Here is a 20,364-nt window from a genome sequence, read left to right as displayed (position 1 = left end):
AAAGCGGATATTTGCCTCTGGGTACAAAGAAATGTTCCACTGGATAAAGTTCAACCTAGGTGTATAAGGCGTAGTTAATGGAACCTGAAGTGCTGTATAAGCCAGACCCCACATTACCAGGTTGACAAATTGCACTACCCGGTTCCACCACATCCCTGCATGCTCTCTGAAGCAGCATTTTACCATCCTCCAACCCTACCCTGTTATCCCTCCCCTTTCCCACCTCAGCCACCCCCCCCCCTCCCCGGTGACCTTTCTGAACATTTATCATAAAATCAGTCTTACCTCTAACAAAGTTGTGTCAAGAGTCTACAAGAGTACTTTTTTTAACTGTTCTTGTTTTAATAAAAATAGTCAATAACACAATAAGCACAGAGCTGCATATAAACTCTATGGTTCTTCCTTACATACCCACTAAAACATCTATGGATTCCCATCCCACACCCTTATCCAGACTTTCGTGTGTTCGAGACGGTAGAAGGCTGAGTGATTCTAGAATTTACACAGAAATTCTCGAATCACTACATATCCCTCCACCTCAGATCGAATACGCAATATTTTATACATAATCATTTTGCTATAATATCACTCATGACAACATTTCATATCTTTAAAGTATACATTTCTTACACATGTTTATATACATATCTTTCCTTTTCATAACAATTCTCTGTCCTCTCTTGAACAATCTTTCGCTTACTGTTTCTTTACACTCTTCTTATTTTACTTTGCTATTAAGACATGAGCATTTACTTTGTCAGCTTTACTAATATTTAGGAATTGTGAGGAGTCTCTTCTCTTTATTTCCTTTTTATTCAATTGTAAACTTCAGGTGTTTATGACACATGAGTAAACTATTTACTATTCTTATCATTTGTACTACCTTTTTCCTAGTGTGTACTATTTTCATTGCTTGTAGCTTGGAGGAACTCTGGACGAAATGAAAGTGTTATTTTGACTCTCATTCAGTTCCACGAAACATCATACTGCTAGTCATTCATAGAACTCACACTTTCCAGAATTATCCCTATAAAATTTGTGACTTGTCATGATACTGTTCCCTTCTCCTAAGATCAGCACCAACTCCTTGCTTTTGGGTTGACCTTATGAGAGCACTGCCTCTTTCCATTCTGGTAGGTATGTCCCATTCAAAACATCCCTACTTTTTAGGCCACAGATCATCCTATTTCCCTGTACGTACGCCTGCCCTTTATACTTAGTGAATGCCGGGTACGCCCCCCTTAACCTTTTTGAACAGGCCTCACGGTTATCACCCTAGTATAAATTTCTATGTATACCATTATTAACTATCTTCTGGTTTATCTTAAACTTCGCAGTCATTCTTTAATATATCATTTCCTCCCTAGAGTCCTCCTCTACTTATCAACTTCTATATTTTCAATAGATACTATGTCTACATATACTGTTTACATCCCACTATCCTTCAATTCATCAGAGTATTCATTACACTGACGTTTCTTAATGATAAACATAACTAATTCTACTCCTATTTTGTTTTCTTTCTTTGCTTACACTTCTCTCTTACCTATGTGCACTCTTCTTATGTATATTCGATGTAGAACAGTCATAGCTTCCTATATATGTGCACATATTTCCATAATTACACACATTTTCCCAACGACACCCGACGGTTCTCATATCGTGACAGGCTTCCTCTTATGTGATTTAATGTTTGTGTAGAAGTGTATATTTGTGTATAGGTGGATGTCTGTTGGTGTAGTCTGATTCTTTGGCCTTCTTATCTAAAGATAAGTTTTAGGTTTTTAATAATGACAAATACAGAAGGACTTCAGCGAAGAAGTTTGTGAATATGGATGAGGGGAAAAAATAGACAGGTCCTCAAATGAGAAAAGAAGATAGCACTAAAGACAGGAAACCCTTCCCACCCCCTTTCCCTAGGATCCCTACCTCTCAGGTACTGGAGTGAAACATTGGAGGTGGTTTGTTGTTAAATCGTCTCCTACAGAATGGACTTGTCCCACCTTCACCCTTTGAGGTCCCCGAAGGAAATCCTAGCAACCTTATGGAAATGGCAAATGATGAAAAATCAGGCACACTTGTTTGCGAAGGTTGTTTGAAAGGTGTGATGTGTGTTTTTTGCTAGACATGATTTATCTGTTCTTGCAAATCATGCTTTTAGCTACAATATCCACTACTTTCAAAAATTTTTACAAACCCTCTCATCTATATCACATCTCATAAAAGGTCTAAAACACTCTATACAAAATAGGAAATCTATACATTATCGTATAACAGTTGTTCAGCTAGTCATACCTTATATAATACTCTATTTAGTTCATTTCGTCTAGACATCACTTTTTCCTGTGATTATCTTACGTTGTTTTCTATTTCAGTCATAACTGGTTTTCTAAGCAATAAGATTACAGAATAATTCTATATTTTAAAGGAATTCGATGTAGGAAACTATTTGGAAAAAACACCGAAAACAACTTGGGATCTGACTGCCGTTACTCCGCGCATTAACTTAGAATGTTGACGTCCCTAGGGGAAATACAATTTTTACATCCTTTACATTGCATTCACCCTTCTCTAATCCAGTTGTGGGATCTACTAAAAATTATGTCTTAGGATGCACCACCATTTGTAACCAGTATGGTCCCTCATATTTTTGGAAAAACTTGAGAGTCTCTTTCTTCAGAGTCGAGCTGGGAAGATGATTTTTTTTAAATGCTGGGAAGATTATATTTTATAAGAACCAGGTCATCGACTTGGTACTGAGGTTCCACAGCCTTTTCGTTACGCTTACTAACTCTTTGTAGCGCCTCTTAAATTAAATTTTTAGAAACTATTTCCTGATTTACTTCGTAATTGACACTACATTGTTCAGGCCAATTAAAACTCTTAATTAGAGGTTCTCCTACAAAAGGTTTGCCTATAACTTCTAAAGGTACCAACACAGTCAATAAATGGGGTAATTCATTTAGGGCAAGTTCAAAGTCCTTAATTTTCGTTGCCCATGAAGTATATTTGTCATGGCAGTAAGTACGACATAATTTTCCAATTTCCTTCATTACTCGCTCAAACAGATTTGATTACGGGTTATAATTGGATATTAACACTTGTCGAATACCTTCCCATGCTAGGAATTCTCTAAATTCGTTATTCACAAATTGTGGTCCGTTATCCGTAAGAAACAATTTTGGTTTACCTACTTCTAGAAAGTATTGTTGAAAACAATGTATAACCATCTGTGTATTTGCTTTTTTAATGGGATATAGTTTGACATATTTTGACCAACATTCTATGATAACCAAAATATACAATACGCCTCCCTTTCCTTGTGGAACTGGACCAAAAAAAATCTGCCGCTGTGAGATCATGTAATGACTTAGGAATAAACTTATTCATATGGGATATATATTTTCTGATTCCGAAGTGTCCATATCCTGTGTAAACGTACCATACAAGTTTGTCTTCCATTAGCTTTGGAATACATAAGCACCACCGCTGTGATGTTACGCCATCTCTCCAAAACAAGTTATGATCTTGGAATTTGCAGCCACTCTTCTTTGCTGAATAGCCAGCTGCTGGAAACCCTTTTGACTTCTTCTCCATCAAATAAGGCTAGGTACAGGAATTTTTAGACTCACTCTACTTATGAAATAATTAGACATACAAACTTTACTTTCTGCCAACTATCGATGTATTTGACCTTCATACACAATAAAAGTCTCACTTTCCACATGAATGTGTGGCTTCCTGCAAGTCACTCTTACAGTACGACGTTAGAAACAAATTGGTTTACAGTTAAAAGCAAGTTGGCTTGGATACCACGACCTTCCTTAACATGAATCATAATATGAGTCTTGCCTCTAACAAGGTTTCATCAAGAGTCTACAAGAGTACTTTTTTCAACTGTTCTTGTTTTAATAAAAATAGTCAATAACACAATAAGCACAGAGCTGCATATAAACTCCATGGTTCTTCCTTACACACCCACTAAAACATCTATGGATTGCCCGACAGGTACTTATCGGTGACTGCCGCGTCTACTTCCTTCCCGCGACTGATTTTAAACTTGCACATACAAGCATGTGATGCACAGTAGGCAGGATTCTACCATTCCACACTCATAGCCAGAATATCGTGTGTTTGAGACAGTAGAAGGCTGAGTGGTTCTACAATTTACACAGAAATTCTCAAATCGTTACAGACAATGCCTCCCCCCTTTAACTTTCCTGCTATTTTCCCAACCAGTTTACCCTTCCCTTTCCTGTTGAGATGAAGGCCATGCCTAGTATAATCCCACCTATTGAGAGAATCAACAGGAACCACACCAATGTGTGACCCTGCACCTGACATAAGCAGCCATTCCAACTCCAAATTAACTCTTGACAGAAGAGTTCAAATGAGGTTGGTAATGGCGCCCAAGAACAGATACAAATTCAACACTAGTATGCTTCGATGCTGATGCAATCTTTGCAAGGTCACACTAATACTGTATCCAGGATCTCTGTAAATACTATTACCTGGCCCACCCGCTATAACCACGGTTTCTTCTTAGTGAAATCTTTGCAAAGTGGCTATTTCCACGGGTGAACGTGCATTGTTTTCCATTCAACTCTTGCTCTATGGGGGACCAGCAGGCTGCTAGCTCATTGCCGTCTAGAATATCTACTAATAAATCAATACTTAAATATACAGCTAGGCCGGTATGTCGATATTTATCCTATCAACATTTTGATACTTTTTTGATATCTTGAGGACTGATAATGGTATTTTTTTAAATATCGGTATATCAGATTCCTGATATTAACAGTCCTACTCATAACATTACCAATGTTAAGCATTGCTCAAGTTTCAGCTTGAACATATCATAAATAAATGTGTTAATATTTTATTCATTTTGTAGATGTCTGGTGTGTTATGCAATCTTGTACAGACACAACAGTGATAGGACAACAATGTTAATGTGTGATTCAGTACTGTTAGGTGGAAAAATAAGGTTTGTTGCTCAAAATAGTTTTCTGTACCAGAACTGTAAAATTCTTGATGATAATCAACTCGTGAAAGCCGGTACAGAATAGTAGAGAAAGACTTCTATTCAATTAAGCATTTGCTTTAAATACATGTAAAATTACACCAATAGCAATTTTATACTCACTGATACAGAAGATCCAATTGGGAGCACCGAAGGACAGAGCTGAAAATAACTTTGAAAATTACTGCAAAGAAATCAGCACAGAGAAGAAATTTTAACAGTATAAAGAGGGAGAGAGGGTTTGTCTGTTGTGTACTTCACGCTGATACTACACTCCTTCAGTCTGAGGCCAGAATGCAATGATTCCCAAGAAGCCTGGGAGAAATACAATTATCTTTTTGTTGCTGTTACTACCTGAAGTAAGACTACACCTATTTCCACCAAGTCTACAGTTTGAGACCGTAATAGATATTTTTACAGTGTCAGCTCTTGTTTTGTAATAGTTCCCAAAATTACTTAGTATGCCACACAAAACAGGATCAGGACAACCACACCAAAGCTCCAGTCACAGTCTAACAGTGATGGAACAATAATTTCATTTCTGTGCTGTAATACTAGACGAAAACCTCACTATCACATGCATTTCATACTCTCTGCTCTGTAGAACAAAAATGTATTCACAAATTCAATTTAAATGCAAGCAGAACAAACTTCAAATTTAGAAGTGCAAAGTGTTTCTACATAGTAAACTTACTTGTCTCCTGTGTTCCTCCACAAGTACTTCCTTTTCTTTCATTTTCATTTCAAATCTCTCACGTTCTTTTGAACGAATTTCAGTATTTAAGCATACATCCGTTATTTCCTTCAATACACGGTGTGGCTTCACTGGTTCAAATGGTTTTTTCAAGAGGACAACAGGAGGCCTGGCTTTAAACCGTGCTGCTTCTGCTGCTGCTCGACGTTCTTCTTCAAGCTACAACGAAGAATTAGAATCTGTGTGCACACCGAACACCAGTATTTGTAGTACTTTAAGCAAAGCTTTTTAACAAAGAATGTGGCGATGATGGAGAAACTTACTTTAGCCTTCTGCGCTTCTTCATGCAGTCGTCTTCTTTCCTCTGTATACAAATGGAAAGGTTCAGGCTGTGTATGGGAGTGGGATTTTAATTCCAATTGTGAGACTGGGCATTTTACTGATTTGGGTATTGGCTTTGCATGGAATTCCCGAGCTCTTTTCTCCTCTTCTAAAAACTGAAACAGTAATTCTGATTTACTAGCTGTAAAGAGAGAAAACTACAAGAAGCAAGTGCCACGATGGTAAATGTTGGAGCAAAAGTCATCTCAGCATTTTTATTGGCAGCGTACTGGAAGATGTCTAACTCAGGAACTGAAAGCAACTGTTGGTCTTCAAATTACAATAATTACTTAATATGGGGACAAGAGTCCATTCTAAACACTGACAAGACAGTACAGAATGTTTAGCTTCCTGAACAGAAAAGTTCTTTCTCCAGCAACAGGAGAGGTGTGGCAACATGTGAGCAGTCACATTGTCACAAAAATGCATAGTGAACTGAACAAATCAAGAATATATCTAAACCCACTGTTTTATCACAGCTGGACAAAAGGTAAAGAAATGAAATAAGGAAGAAAACATGTTTTTGACAACACAGATGAAAATCATGATAAAAGATTTCTGGAATTTTTGATCTCTATGTACATGTGCAACAAGAATGCCATAGCATGCTGTTAAAATTGAGTATTAAGTAACATGTCAATGCTACACCAACAAGTTAGGCATTTTATTACTAACATATCATCATTTAACATTCAGACTATCTTAGTCACATATTTACCTGTAAGTTTATGTTTTTCCTTAAACACACTATCCAAATTATTACGTTTTATCCAACAGTAATGTATCAGGCTTTTATCCAATATTAGCTCTGGTATTGTTCCTGAACAATGAACATTTCTTATGTGACACTGTACAGTTCCTATCAAGCTAAATCCTTGCATCATTACTCCTGCCTCTCTGAAGATAAACTTAAGAATACTTTTTACATACCTGCCTTATTTTTTCTTCTTTCTGTTGCTGTCGTATCTTGTCCCTCTCCTCAAATGTGAATGGTGCAATTACTGTTACACGCTTTGTAGGTGTTGCTTTCTTTACCCCTTTCTGCTCATTATCATTGTTAATTATTACTTCTGCCACTTTTTTCTAGTAAGAAAAAGACAAGCTTTATGAGTGTAAAAATGACATCATAAAACACCATATGCTGCCCCCCCTTTTTTTCTTCAAAGTGTGCCAGATTCAAAGACATCGCCAGTTTTACACATGCCGTGAATACAAGAATATATCATGTTAAAAGGATGTTTGAAAACTGTTAAAATACAGGCAATATTTAAAGATTTTTGTTAACAATAAAGCATAAAATACACAGTACTGACAGGGGAGGTGTGCATGCACCTTTACACTTCATAACTTGACAATACTAAAATTTTACATGGTCTTAACTTCTATTTTGAACTTCATTACACAATTGCCACTTTATATTTGCATTATTCTATAATGTTGATATTACAGGTATATGGTTGAACACTTTTGGTTCTGGTTAGTATTATTAGCCTTTGACTGTAAGCTAATATTTGGCTCGTGCATAACCAATAAGAAATATATTGTTAATGGTAATAGATTAGCAAGCTAGATGCTGCTCAGCACTAACATCTCATTGTGCGGGGGGAAATATGTGGCCAGTTACATTCCTTCAGTCATATACACACTCTGTAGGGTGTAACTGAAGTATTGGGTCTCCACACTATTCTATCTTATGCTAGCCTCTTCCACTTGAGAAAAACTACTGCAACCTACACAAATTTGGTCTCCCTCTCCAGATTTTACCTTCCCCCACCCTGAAGCTTCCTGACATAGTAGAAGCCAGAGCAAGCGCACCTATCATGAGAGGCCAGAGAGACTCACCAAGCAACATTCTACCAATGCCCTCTCGACAGCAAGTATTTAGGCCACTGCTGCTGACTGGACTCACTCAGTTACTAACAGTCACTCACTCAGTCACTCTCACTGATTCATTCTAGTTTGGCATCTGTCACTCATAGCAGAGTGGGCTTAAGCTAAAACAGTACACAGCGGGATTTTTATTTTACCAATAGTGATACTAAGGTTTGTAGTAGTTAGAATACCAATATTGTCTGCGAGAAAACTATTATGGAAGATCTTGTAGTGTAACACACTGACATTCCTAAGAGCTCTACAGTGGCTATGAGGATACTACAGTGGCGACTAAGGCACTACAGTGTGACAAGGATGTTATAGTGGGGGCGAGAATAGTTCAGTGCCAATCGAAGATAATCCATTTGGCTGAAGATTTTGCATGCTTCTCTTGTGTTTTAACTTGTAGGCGTTATAGCGTTAAAGTGTTTGTAATCGCTAATTTTTTGTTGTGTTCTCGCATATATTCTAGGAGGAGTTTTGCCGAACTAATCAATTTTCTCTTTTCAAAGGCTTTGCTTGCTTTTTACTATAACATATCTGTGTAAACCATGACTTCCCCACCCCATCTAACCCCTGCCTCAGCCGCAGACAGCCAATGTGATGGATCTGACAAGTTTTTCAGTTTCAGAACCAACAAATTGCTACCTTACTGACAACAGTACAACAACTACTGGCTGCACAAACTGCGTCGGCCGCACAACCGACCAACCAACCAGCCCAAGTACCCCGACCAGCATACCAACATTCCAGCAGTTTAACGACACAGAATAGGAATGGCACGAATACCTGACTCAGTTCCAAGCACACTGTCAAGTTCATTGTGTTCAAGGTACTGTAAAGTTAGAACATTTCCTTTCGATTGCGCGGTTCTCAGTGTTTCACATCTACATCCATACTCCGCAAGCAACCTGACGGTGTGTGGCAGAGGGTACTTTGAGTACCTCTATCGGTTCTCCCTTCTGTTCCAGTCTCGTATTGTTCGTGGAAAGAAAGATTGTCGGTATGCCTCTGTGTGGGCTCTAATCTCTGATTTTATCCTCATGGTCTCTTCGCGAGATATACTTAGGAGGGAGCAATATACTGCTTGACTCCTTGGTGAAGGTATGTTCTCGAAACTTCAACAAAAGCCCATACCGAGCTATTGAGGGTCTCTCCTGCAGAGTCTTCCACTGGAGTTTATCTATCATCTCCGCAACGCTTTTGCGATTACTAAATGATCCTGTAATGAAACACGTTGCTCTCCTTGGGTTCTTCTCTATCTCTTCCATCAACCCTATCTGGTATGGATCCCACACCCTGAGCAGTATTCAAGCAGTAGGCGAACAAGTGTACTGTAACCTACTTCCTTTGTTTTCGGATTGCATTTCCTTAGGATTCTTCCAATGAATCTCAGTCTGGCATCTGCTTTACCGGCGATCAACTTTATATGATCATTCCATTTTAAATCACTCCTAATGCCTACTCCAAGAATTTATTGAATTAACTGCTTCCAGTTGCTGACCTGCTATATTGTAGCTAAATGATAAAGGATCTTTCTTTCTATGTATTTGCAGCACATTACACTTGTCTACATTGAGATTCAATTGCCATTCCCTGCACCATGCGTCAATTTGTTGCAGATACTCCTGCATTTCAGTACAATTTTCCATTGTTACAACCTCTCTATATACTACAGCATCATCCGCAAACAGCCTCAGTGAACTTCCGATGTTATCCACAAGGTCATTTATGTATACTGTGAATAGCAATGGTCCCACGACACACCCCTGCGGCACACCTGAAATAACTCTTACTTCGGAAGACTTCTCTTCATTGAGAATGACATGCTGCGTTCTGTTATCTAGGAACTCTTCAATCCAATCACACAATTGGTCTGATAGTCCATATGCTCTTACTTTGTTCATTAAAGGACTGTGGGGAACTGTATCAAACGCCTTGTGGATGTCAAGAAACATGACATCTACCTGGGAACCCGTGTCTATGGCCCTCTCAGTCTCGGGGATGAATAGCGCGAGCTAGGTTTCACACGATCTTTTTCGAAACCCATGCAGATTCCTACAGAGTAGATTTCTAGTCTCCAGAAAAGTCATTATACTCAAACATAATACGTCTTCCAAAATTCTACAACTGATTGACGTTAGAGATATAGGTCTATAGCTTTGCACATCTATTTGACGTCCCTTCTTGAAAACGGGGATGACCTGTGCCCTTTACCAATCCTTTGGAACGCTACACTCTTCTAGAGACCTATGGTACACTGCTGCAAGAAGGGCGGCAAGTTCCTTCACGTACTCTGTGTAAAATTGAACTGGTATCCCATCAGGTCCAGAGGCCTTTCCTCTTTTGAGCGATTTTAGTTGTTTCTCTATCCCTCTGTCGTCTATTTCGATATCTACCATTTTGTCATCTGTGCGACAATCTAGAGAAGGAACTACAGTGCAGTCTTCCTCTGTAAAACAGCTTTGGAAAAAGACATTTAGTATTTTGGCCTTTAGTCTGTCATCCTCTGTTTCAGCACCATTTTGGTCACAGAGTGTCTGGACATTTTGTTTTGATCCACCTACTGCTTTGACATAAGACCAAAATTTCTTAGGATTTTCTGCCAAGTCAGTACATAGAACTTTACTTTCGAATTCATTGAACGCCTCTCGCATAGCCCTCATCACACTACATTTCACTTCGCGTAATTTTTGTTTGTCTGCAAGGCTTTGGCTATGTTTATGTTTGCTGTGAAGTTCCCTTTGCTTCCGCAGCAGTTTTCTAACTCGGTTGTTGTACCACGGTGGCTCTTTTCCATCTCTTACGATCTTGCTTGGCACATACCCATCTAATGCATATTGTATGATAGTTTTTAACTTTGTCCACTGATCCTCAACACTAACTGTACTTGAGACAAAACTTTTGTATTGAGCCGTCAAGTACTCTGAAATCCTCTTTTTGCCACTTTTGCTAAACAGAAAAATCTTCCTACCTTTTCTAATATTTCTATTTACAACTGAAATCATCGATGCAGTAACCACTTTATGGGTTAATACAAAAATTATTCCCAACTGTATCTCCCGACGAACTCGACTATGACTAAGTTGGGGTTGGGGTTGATTTGGGGGAGAAGACCAAACAGCGAGGTCATCGATCTCATCTGATTAGGGAAGTATGGGGAAGGAAGTCTGCCATGCCCTTGCAAAGGAACCATCTCGGCATTTGCCTGAAGTGATTTAGGGAAATCATGGAAAACATGAATCAGGATGCGGGATTGAATAATCTTCCTCCGAAATGCAAATCTAGTGTGCTAACCACTGCGCCACCTCACTCAGTATGACCGAGTAATCGCTGCATTAACCAAGTACTATGACCAGCAAGTCCAAGTAGCTGCAGCTACATATCAGTTCTTTTGCCGGCAGACAAAGTCGAACAGACATACTGCCAGTGGTATACAGAATTAATGGGCATGACTAGGAAGTGTAAATTTAAGAGTAGTTGGGGTAAATTTTCCAGCAATTTAATGATTCGGGATAGAATAAAATTCAATGTCTCAGATAACAGAATATGGGAACAGATCCTGAAGTAATATGATCCATCAATTCCTCAAGTATTGAAAATACTAGAGCAATATGATTCAGGTGCCATAGCAGCTGATAAGTCTGACCACGCCCCAATTTGTCAGGTCAGGTTGCCCCTTGCTTGCACCTGCCCACAACAACGAGTGCATACGCAGCCGCACGGATAGCTACGTAGAAATGTAAACAGGCCTATGAATTTCTTGAAGTCATGCCCTAGATGTTTTGCTCGCCATAAAAGACAGGACTGCCGGTTACATAACACATGTTGCACATGTGGGGGTGGGGGACGGCAGTGTCTAAGCACTTTGTTTGCAACAGCACCAAAATTTCAATTTTGCCCGCTCTCAGAAAAAAAACAGGCTTGTGTTCATGCAGTGAATGATGTGTATTCAAAACCTACAACAGGTCCTGACAAAAGTAGGATTAAGGTTGTGCTGCCTCCTCGCTCTAGTGCTGTGCAATGACGTTCTAACAAACTACACTCCTGGAAATGGAAAAAAGAACACATTGACACCGGTGTGTCAGACCCACCATACTTGCTCCGGACACTGCGAGAGGGCTGTACAAGCAATGATCACACGCACGGCACAGCGGACACACCAGGAACCGCGGTGTTGGCCGACGAATGGCGCTAGCTGTGCAGCATTTGTGCACCGCCGCTGTCAGTGTCAGCCAGTTTGCCGTGGCATACGGAGCTCCATCGCAGTCTTTAACACTGGTAGCATGCCGCGACAGCGTGGACGTGAACCGTATGTGCAGTTGACGGACTTTGAGCGAGGGCGTATAGTGGGCATGCGGGAGGCCGGGTGGACGTACCGCCGAATTGCTCAACACGTGGGGCGTGAGGTCTCCACAGTACATCGATGTTGTCGCCAGTGGTCGGCGGAAGGTGCACGTGCCCGTCGACCTGGGACCGGACCGCAGCGACGCACGGATGCACGCCAAGACCGTAGGATCCTACGCAGTGCCGTACGGGACCGCACCGCCACTTCCCAGCAAATTAGGGACACTGTTGCTCCTGGGGTATTGGCGAGGACCATTCGCAACAGTCTCCATGAAGCTGGGCTACGGTCCCGCACACCGTTAGGCCGTCTTCCGCTCACGCCCCAACATCGTGCAGCCCGCCTCCAGTGGCGTCGCGACAGGCGTGAATGGAGGGACGAATGGAGACGTGTCGTCTTCAGTGATGAGAGTCGCTTCTGCCTTGGTGCCAATGATGGTCATATGCATGTTTGGCGCCGTGCAGGTGAGCGCCACAATCAGGACTGCATACGACCGAGGCACACAGGGCCAACACCCGGCATCATGGTGTGGGGAGCGATCTCCTACACTGGCCGTATACCACTGGTGATCGTCGAGGGGACACTGAATAGTGCACGGTACATCCAAACCGTCATAGAACCCATCGTTCTACCATTCCTAGACCGGCAAGGGAACTTGCTGTTCCAACAGGACAATGCACGTCCGCATGTATCCCGTGCCACCCAACGTGCTCTAGAAGGTGTAAGTCAACTACCCTGGCCAGCAAGATCTCCGGATCTGTCCCCCATTGAGCATGTTTGGGACTGGATGAAGCGTTGTCTCACGCGGTCTGCACATCCAGCACGAACGCTGGTCCAACTGAGGCGCCAGGTGGAAATGGCATGGCAAGCCATTCCACAGGACTACATCCAGCATCTCTACGATCGTCTCCATGGGAGAATAGCAGCCTGCATTGCTGCGAAAGGTGGATATACACTGTACTAGTGCCGACATTGTGCATGCTCTGTTGCCTGTGTCTATGTGCCTGTGGTTCTGTCAGTGTGATCATGTGATGTATCTGACCCCAGGAATGTGTCAATAAAGTTTCCCCTTCCTGGGACAATGAATTCACGGTGTTCTTATTTCAATTTCCAGGAGTGTATTTGTCTCATTACAAATTGCTGACCATCGTGTGAATTTTCAGTTAGATACAGGTGCCTCAGTAACTTCGCTTAATTGTGTCACGTACAAACAGTTAGGCTAACTAAGCCTTTCTAAATCTAGCAAGCGCCTCACTGCTTACAATGGAAAGGAAATTCCAGTGCTTGGACAGTGTTGTTTGCCTGCTGCTTACAAATCTAACACCGGGACAGTAAATTTTGCTGTGTCCAAATCAAGGGACTGTGAGAACATTTTAGATGCCTTTGTTTTGTTTGGACTTGGCATCCAAGACAATGTACTTTCCGTATCTGATTTTGCACCAAAAGACAATGTAGCTAGCATGCTTAAAGAATTTCCTGAACTACTTTCAGAAGGAATGGGAAAAGCTAATAACTTTTTAGTGCATGTTACACGGAAAGACAATGCACAGCCTAAATTTCTCCAGGTCTGCCCCATTCCAATTGTTTTAAGAGACAAAGTAGCAAGTGAATTGAAAGAATTGCAAGATAATGGTGTAATTGCTCCCATTCAAGCTAATCAATGGGCAAGTCCTCTCATTTTGTTGCCTAAACCTTCTGGTCGCATTTGCATTCGTGTTGACTTCAAGTCTACAGCCAACCCACAGACAGTAGTTGACACTTATCCATTACCTCACCCTGAGGAACTTGCGAACAGGCTTGGTGCAGGACATTACTTTTCTAACAAAGATTTCCGTGACACCTACTTGCCAATTCCATTACAAGAATCACAGAAAGTGTTTGTGGTAAATACACACTTAGGGCCCTTCAAGTATTTGCGTTTGACCTTCAGGAGCGCTTCTACACCAGGCATCTTTCAATGTTACTTGAACTGTGCTGGCGTAAGCTGTCACCAGCACACTGGCTGGCAAAGATGTAGCAAGAAGACAGATAGTAGGCACTGGATCAAGTGGGTCTTCAAGAGAGAGGCCCAAAAGAGACTCACAAGCAACACGCAACCAATGTCCTCTCGACTGCAAGGATTTAAATCCCCGCCACTGACCGGAGGGCTCAGTTTCAGACATTAGCTCAGTCACTCTCACTGAATCATTCTAGTTTGATGTCTGTCACTCATAGCAGCCCAGACTTAAGCTATGACAGTACATAGCGGAGCCTTTACTTTACCGATAGTGATACTAAAGCTTGCAGTAGCTGGAATACCAATATTGTCTGCGAGAGGAATATTACAGAAGAGCTTGTACCACAACACACAGCCTCTCTTAAAGGACTCTACCGTGGCAAAGAGGATATTACACATTCTTCCAGCCATGTCCAAAAGAACCCGACACCATTTTGATCCAGCAGCCACTACGTTTAATGCCTCAAGATGTACCTTATCAACCAATACCTTCTTTTAGTCAAGTTGTGTGGTCAGTCTCTGCCCCTTCGATTTGTTTTAGTACCTCATCAGTTACACTATCTACCCATCTACATCTACAACTATACTCTGCAAAACCACTGTGATTTGCGTGGTAGAAGGTACATTCCATTGTACTAAATATTAGGGTTTCTTCCCATTCCATTCACAGTTGGAGCATGGGAAGTGTGACTGACTGAATGCCTCTATGCATGCTATAATTATTCTAGTCTTGTCCTCATGAACCCTATGTGAGGAATACGTAGTGGGTAGTTGTATATTTGTAGAATTATCATTTAAAGATGCTATTTTAAACTTTATTAGTAAACTTTCTCGGATTAGTTTACTTCAATATTCAAGAGTCTTCCAGTTCAGTTTCTTCAGCATCTCTAACACTTTCCTATGGGTCAAACAAACCTGCGACCATTCATGCTGACCATCTCTGTATACGTTCAACATCCCCTGTAGTACTATTTGGTACTAGTCCCACATACCTGAACATTCTAGGATGGGTTGCATGAGTGATTTGCAAGCAATCAGCTTTGCACACTGATGACACTTCCCAGTATTCTACCAATAAACCGAAGTCTACCACCTGCTTTACCCACAACTGAGCTTGCATGATCATTCCATTTCATATCCCTACGAAGTATTACACCCAGGTATTTGTAAGAGTTGGCCGATTCCAACTGTGACTCATTGATATTATGGTCATAGAATACTATTTTTTTCTTTTAGTAAAGTGCATAATTTTACATTTCTGAACATTTAAAGCAAGTTGTCAACCTTTGTGCCATTTCGAGATCGTATCCATCTGATCATCAGCACTTTTCTGCAGCACCAGATTACAAAAACTTCCATTCTGCTCTCATCTGAACTGGTTATTGTCTATATTTCAGTTTTGTAAAAGGACAACATTCCACACAAATATCTTGAGAGAGAGAGAGAGAGAGAGAGAGAGAGAGAGAGAGAGAGAGAGAGAGTTCATAACAAATTTTTATTATTTCTTTCTTTCATTAGATTAAGTTTTGCCGATTTGCTTTTCTAGCTGCTGCCAGTCAGTATTTTATTGCTATCTATCTCAGCCATCAGCTACTTTGCTGTCGTAACAACAGAACTGATCCATTTTTAGGCACCTTTCATAAAAAATTCTCTTAGCATCACCTGATTTGATTTGACTAAATTCTGTAACCTCTCTCTACTTTTGTTCATGTCCATCTTATTACCTCTTTTCAAGACACAGCCTATTAAATTTATTTGCTCTCCCAAATTCTTTGTCGTCTTTGACATTATTGGAAAATCTCGAAGTTTACATTTCTTCTTCCTGAATTGATTCCCTTTCCTAATTGCTCCTTGGTTTCCTTTCAAAGGATATGGGGCAACAATGTAAGCTTGTCGTCAAAGACCTAAGAAACTGAAAAGGAGGACCATGGTCAGGTGATGGGCATCAAGGTAGAGCCCCACATTAGGATAGGCCATAGTACGGCAACAGAAATGCACCATCCTCGACTTAAGAGGGGAGGGGGCTGAAAACCTTGTGAGAGTATTTACATGGAAGCGCGCCATACAGCAGCTTAGAGCTACTGTCCCGCAGAGGCCACCGAATGGGAGCTAGCCCAAACATAGAACAGAGTAGCGATAACCAACGGTCTGGTGGAGGCCCTATGTCCATTAATAGTGATCAGAAAAAAAGCCCTATGGAACACTGTTCTCCTGGGTTTGCAGAAAGGTTAAAACAGTTTCAACCCGCACTCGGAACATCCGGTGGGGCAGGAATTGGGGAATATAAATCGGAGGTGGCAAAGAGCCTGCTCGGGGAGTGTAAGTAAGATGTGATGGTGTCAAGCTGTGTTGTAGGCCTTATGAAGACCGAAGAAAACTGTGGCACTAAGAAAAGGCCAGCTGAACTGTGGTTTCCAATCAAAGCACATGATTGATCGGAGACTGTCCCTCCCAAAAGCCACACTGATTAGGCAATAAAAGGGTCAGAGATTTGCGAATGCAACTGAGCCAACAAGCCCTCAACCCAGAACGAAATTTTCACTCTGCAGCGAAGTGTGTGCTGATATGAAACTTCCTCACACATTAAAATTGCGTGTCGTACCAATACTCGAACTCTGAATTCGAGTTCGAGTCTCAGTAGGGCACACAGTTTTAATCTGCCAAGAAGTTTCACATGAGCTCCACTCTGTTCAAGAAACTTGCAGGGGACAGTGAGACTGATGGGTTGGTAACTATCATAGGACAGGAACCATAATACTGTGTCTCCATTGAGAGGGGAAAATGCCAAATATGATAAAGCACATGGAGGAGATACCATTCTTGTGGAGGACTGAGGTGATGAAGCAATTGGTTATGCATGGAATCAATGGGAAGAAGAGAGGGCCACACATAGTTCCCATTCAATAAAATTTTCATTGTAGGGTTCCGCCTGACAAAGGGAAAGCTTCAGTCCACTGTTTCTGGATGAGGAGAAGGCAGCTGGATAGGGGGCTGATATCAACGTCGTTGCAAAATGGGTCACAATGTGTTCTGCAAAAACAGATGGGACCATACAAAGTTCACCTGGAACTGCAAGTCCCAGAATAGAAGACTACCACTGATAATTTTGGAGTGTCGTCCAGACTCGTGAAGAAAGGACAGAAGAACCTACGGAGGAGACAAATTATTCCCAATGCACCTGTTTTGTTAAGTAACGGCTTTGGCATGAAGGCTTTTAAAGGCAGTAAGATCGGCAGAGGACAAGTGCCGCATTAAGTGTTGCAAGGCGCGACGACAACCATGGACGACACTGGCAATGGTCATGGTTGGTTGGATTGGAGAAGGGGACCAAACTGTGCGGTCATCAGTCCCTCCAACCTTGGAATAACTGAAACCGATAAAACCTCACACTATAAGAGGGAACTACTATGGAAATAAAATTACAAACTATTGACAGAGAAGAAAGGAAAAAGGTGGAAGAAGAAAGGAGGGAAAGAAAGTGAATAATGACAGGGGCATGAAGGAAGAGGCACAGGTAGACAAGAGAGACACTCAAGATAAAACAGACCCAATAAGAAAAGGAGTGGGAAGGCAGAGGTGAACCACCAAGCCCAGTCGAAGCCAGTCCAATCAGGCCGAAAGGGGGAGCAAGACAGCCAGCCATTCCCTCCACCCACAGATAAGGTTGAAAGTTCCACCCTTAAATAAAGCGATAAAAACCCCCATCAAGAAGAAATCATAAAACTAGATCTGCTGCTGAGGCATTGTCAGCTAATACTAGGGGGAGCGAGTCAGGAAAGCTAAATGTCCATCGCAGGGCGGGTAAGTTGGTACATTCCAGTACAAGGTGAACCACAGTCAACATTGATCCACAACGACAGAGGCGGATCCTCACCATGGAGGATATAATCTTGAGCCTGCCAAGTATGGTCGATGCGGAGCCGGAAAAAGAATGGCAGAGGCCCATAAGGAGGACTGCCACATAGTTGTAGAATCCTGAGCTTGTTCGGCAAAGAAAGACTGTGCCATTCTGCATTCCAAAGTTCCAAAACCTGATGACGTAATGCCAAGCGAAGGTTATTTCCGGAATGCCAATAGCAAGAGATGGCCTGCGAATAGCCAATTTAGCCAGTCGATCGGCAAGTTTATTGCCAGGGATCCCAGCATGGCCTGGGGTCCAAATGAAAACCACTGAGCATCCACATTGATCAAGGAGAGAAAGGAAGTCCTGGATAGCTATGACCAATGGGTGGGGGAAAGCACTGGGCGATAGCTTGCAAACTGCTCAAGGAGTCACTACAGATAGTGAAGGACAGTCCTGAGCAGAAGAGGACATGGTCCAGTGTGCGCAAGATGGCTACCAATTCTGCAGTAAAAACACTACAGCCATCTGACAAGGAACAAAGATCCGTGTGTCTCGCATAGATGTAAGCATACCCTATGTGACCAGCAACCATGAAGCCATCAGTATAAATCACTTCTGAACCCTGGAATGAACTGAGGAGACAGTAGAATTGGTGGTGAAAGGCCTCCAGAGAAAAAAATCTCTTTGAATTGATGGAGAGACCAAGACAGTGCTGTGGCTGAGAGATGCACCACAAAGGGGTATGTGCACGAGTGGAGAAAAGGAACAGTAAAGGGAAGTGCTGGAGGTCAGAGAAGAGCGAGTGAATGAATGTGGGCCGCCATGGTAAGCCCACATCGTAGCTGCCGCCACGAGATGTGGATCTCCATGTCTGGATAAAGGAGACCATAATTAGGGTGCTTTGCGATGCAGCAAACGCAGAGCACGTAAGATATCAGCTGCTGTTAGTGCAAAACTCGCAGCGTGGTGGAATCTCCACCTCTGCAAGAAGGCTAATCACGGGGCTAGTCCGAAAGGCACCAGTCGCAAGTCGTATCCCACAATGGTGGATGGGGTCTAGTATCTGCAATTTCGAAGGTGACGCAGAACCACAGACAGGACTCCCGTCGTCTAAAAGAGACTGGACCAGCACTTTGTACAATCGCAGTAGAACAGAGTGGTCTGCACCCCCAGGTGGTATTGCACAGACATCTAAGAACATTGAGATGTAACCAGCATGTCCCCTTCAGCTGGCAAAGATGAGGGAGCCATGTCAACCGGGCATCGAAGACCAGACCCAAGAAGCAATGGGTGTCCACCATCTCAAGGGATTGGCCATTGAGGGACAGGTCCAGATGGGGATGAACCTTACGGCGATGGCAGAAATGCGTGACACACGACTTTGCCATTGAAAACTGAAACCCATGGGAGAGAGCCCAAGATTGCACCTGGTAGATTGCCCCCCTGTAGAAGGCGTTCTGCAGTGCCCATGATGGAGGAAGCGAAGCACAGAGAAAAATCACCAGCATACAAGGTGGGCGGGGGGGGGGGGGGGGGGGAGACACTGTTGGGCCAGTAGCCACCACCAGCCCATCAATAGCTACGAGAAAGAGAGGGACACTCAGCACGGAACCCTGTGGAACCCCATTTTCTTGTCGATGAGAAGTGCTGCAGGAAGAATCAACTTGGACCCGGAAAGAGCAACAAGTAAGAAAGTTACGTATAAAAACGAGCAGAGTGCCACAAAGGCCCCATTCATGAAGCTTTTATTATCTGAATACAGACAACCAATAAATGGCATAAGTATAGGACTAGTGTAATCATAACTTTTTAGGCACATACCTTATGTCAATAAAAGTTTGTCATTTTGATTCGTAATAATATGTAAAAAAGTAAATAATTTATCAATTTCTCTCTGTGAGCCCCGGGGGAGGAGGAGGAGGGGGGGGGGGAGTCATCTTATATTTGTGCTCAACTTATATTGGGACAAATAATCATCATTGTTGTATGCATCAGTTAAAATACAAAATTATTTTAAATATTTAATTAAAAAATAAGTGGTGTATTAATTATACACGAAAGATAACAAGGACCGCAGACTTTATAGAGACAAACAACATATCAAATTTCAACGAGAGGAATAAAAAAATATATTTCTAAAAACATTAGTTTGTTTAAAACATCACATCAAGGAACTCTCAGCAGACCATTCTTGTGAACGCCAACAAAT

General features: G+C 41.9%; 1 protein-coding gene across 3 annotated transcripts in view; it reads right to left on the bottom strand.

Annotated features, from left to right (window-relative positions):
* LOC126236139 (targeting protein for Xklp2-like) overlaps positions 1–20,364 on the bottom strand; it is a 113,592-nt gene that overhangs the window by 15,314 nt on the left and 77,914 nt on the right. For 2 of the 3 annotated variants that reach the window (XM_049945220.1, XM_049945221.1), the window contains exons 8-10: positions 7,029–7,181; positions 6,041–6,214; positions 5,718–5,936 (exon numbers count right to left, since the gene is read on the bottom strand). In XM_049945220.1, the coding sequence (XP_049801177.1) occupies positions 5,718–5,936; positions 6,041–6,214; positions 7,029–7,181 (546 nt within the window). The remainder of the gene's footprint in view (positions 1–5,717; positions 5,937–6,040; positions 6,215–7,028; positions 7,182–20,364) is intronic. The other variant, XM_049945222.1, reaches the window with a different exon arrangement.

This window comes from Schistocerca nitens, chromosome 2 (genome assembly GCF_023898315.1).
Source record: "Schistocerca nitens isolate TAMUIC-IGC-003100 chromosome 2, iqSchNite1.1, whole genome shotgun sequence".
In the NCBI taxonomy this organism is placed as follows: Eukaryota; Metazoa; Arthropoda; class Insecta; order Orthoptera; family Acrididae; genus Schistocerca; species Schistocerca nitens.
The sequence above is the reverse complement of the archived record's forward strand: the minus strand, read 5'-3'. Positions and strand labels throughout refer to the sequence as shown.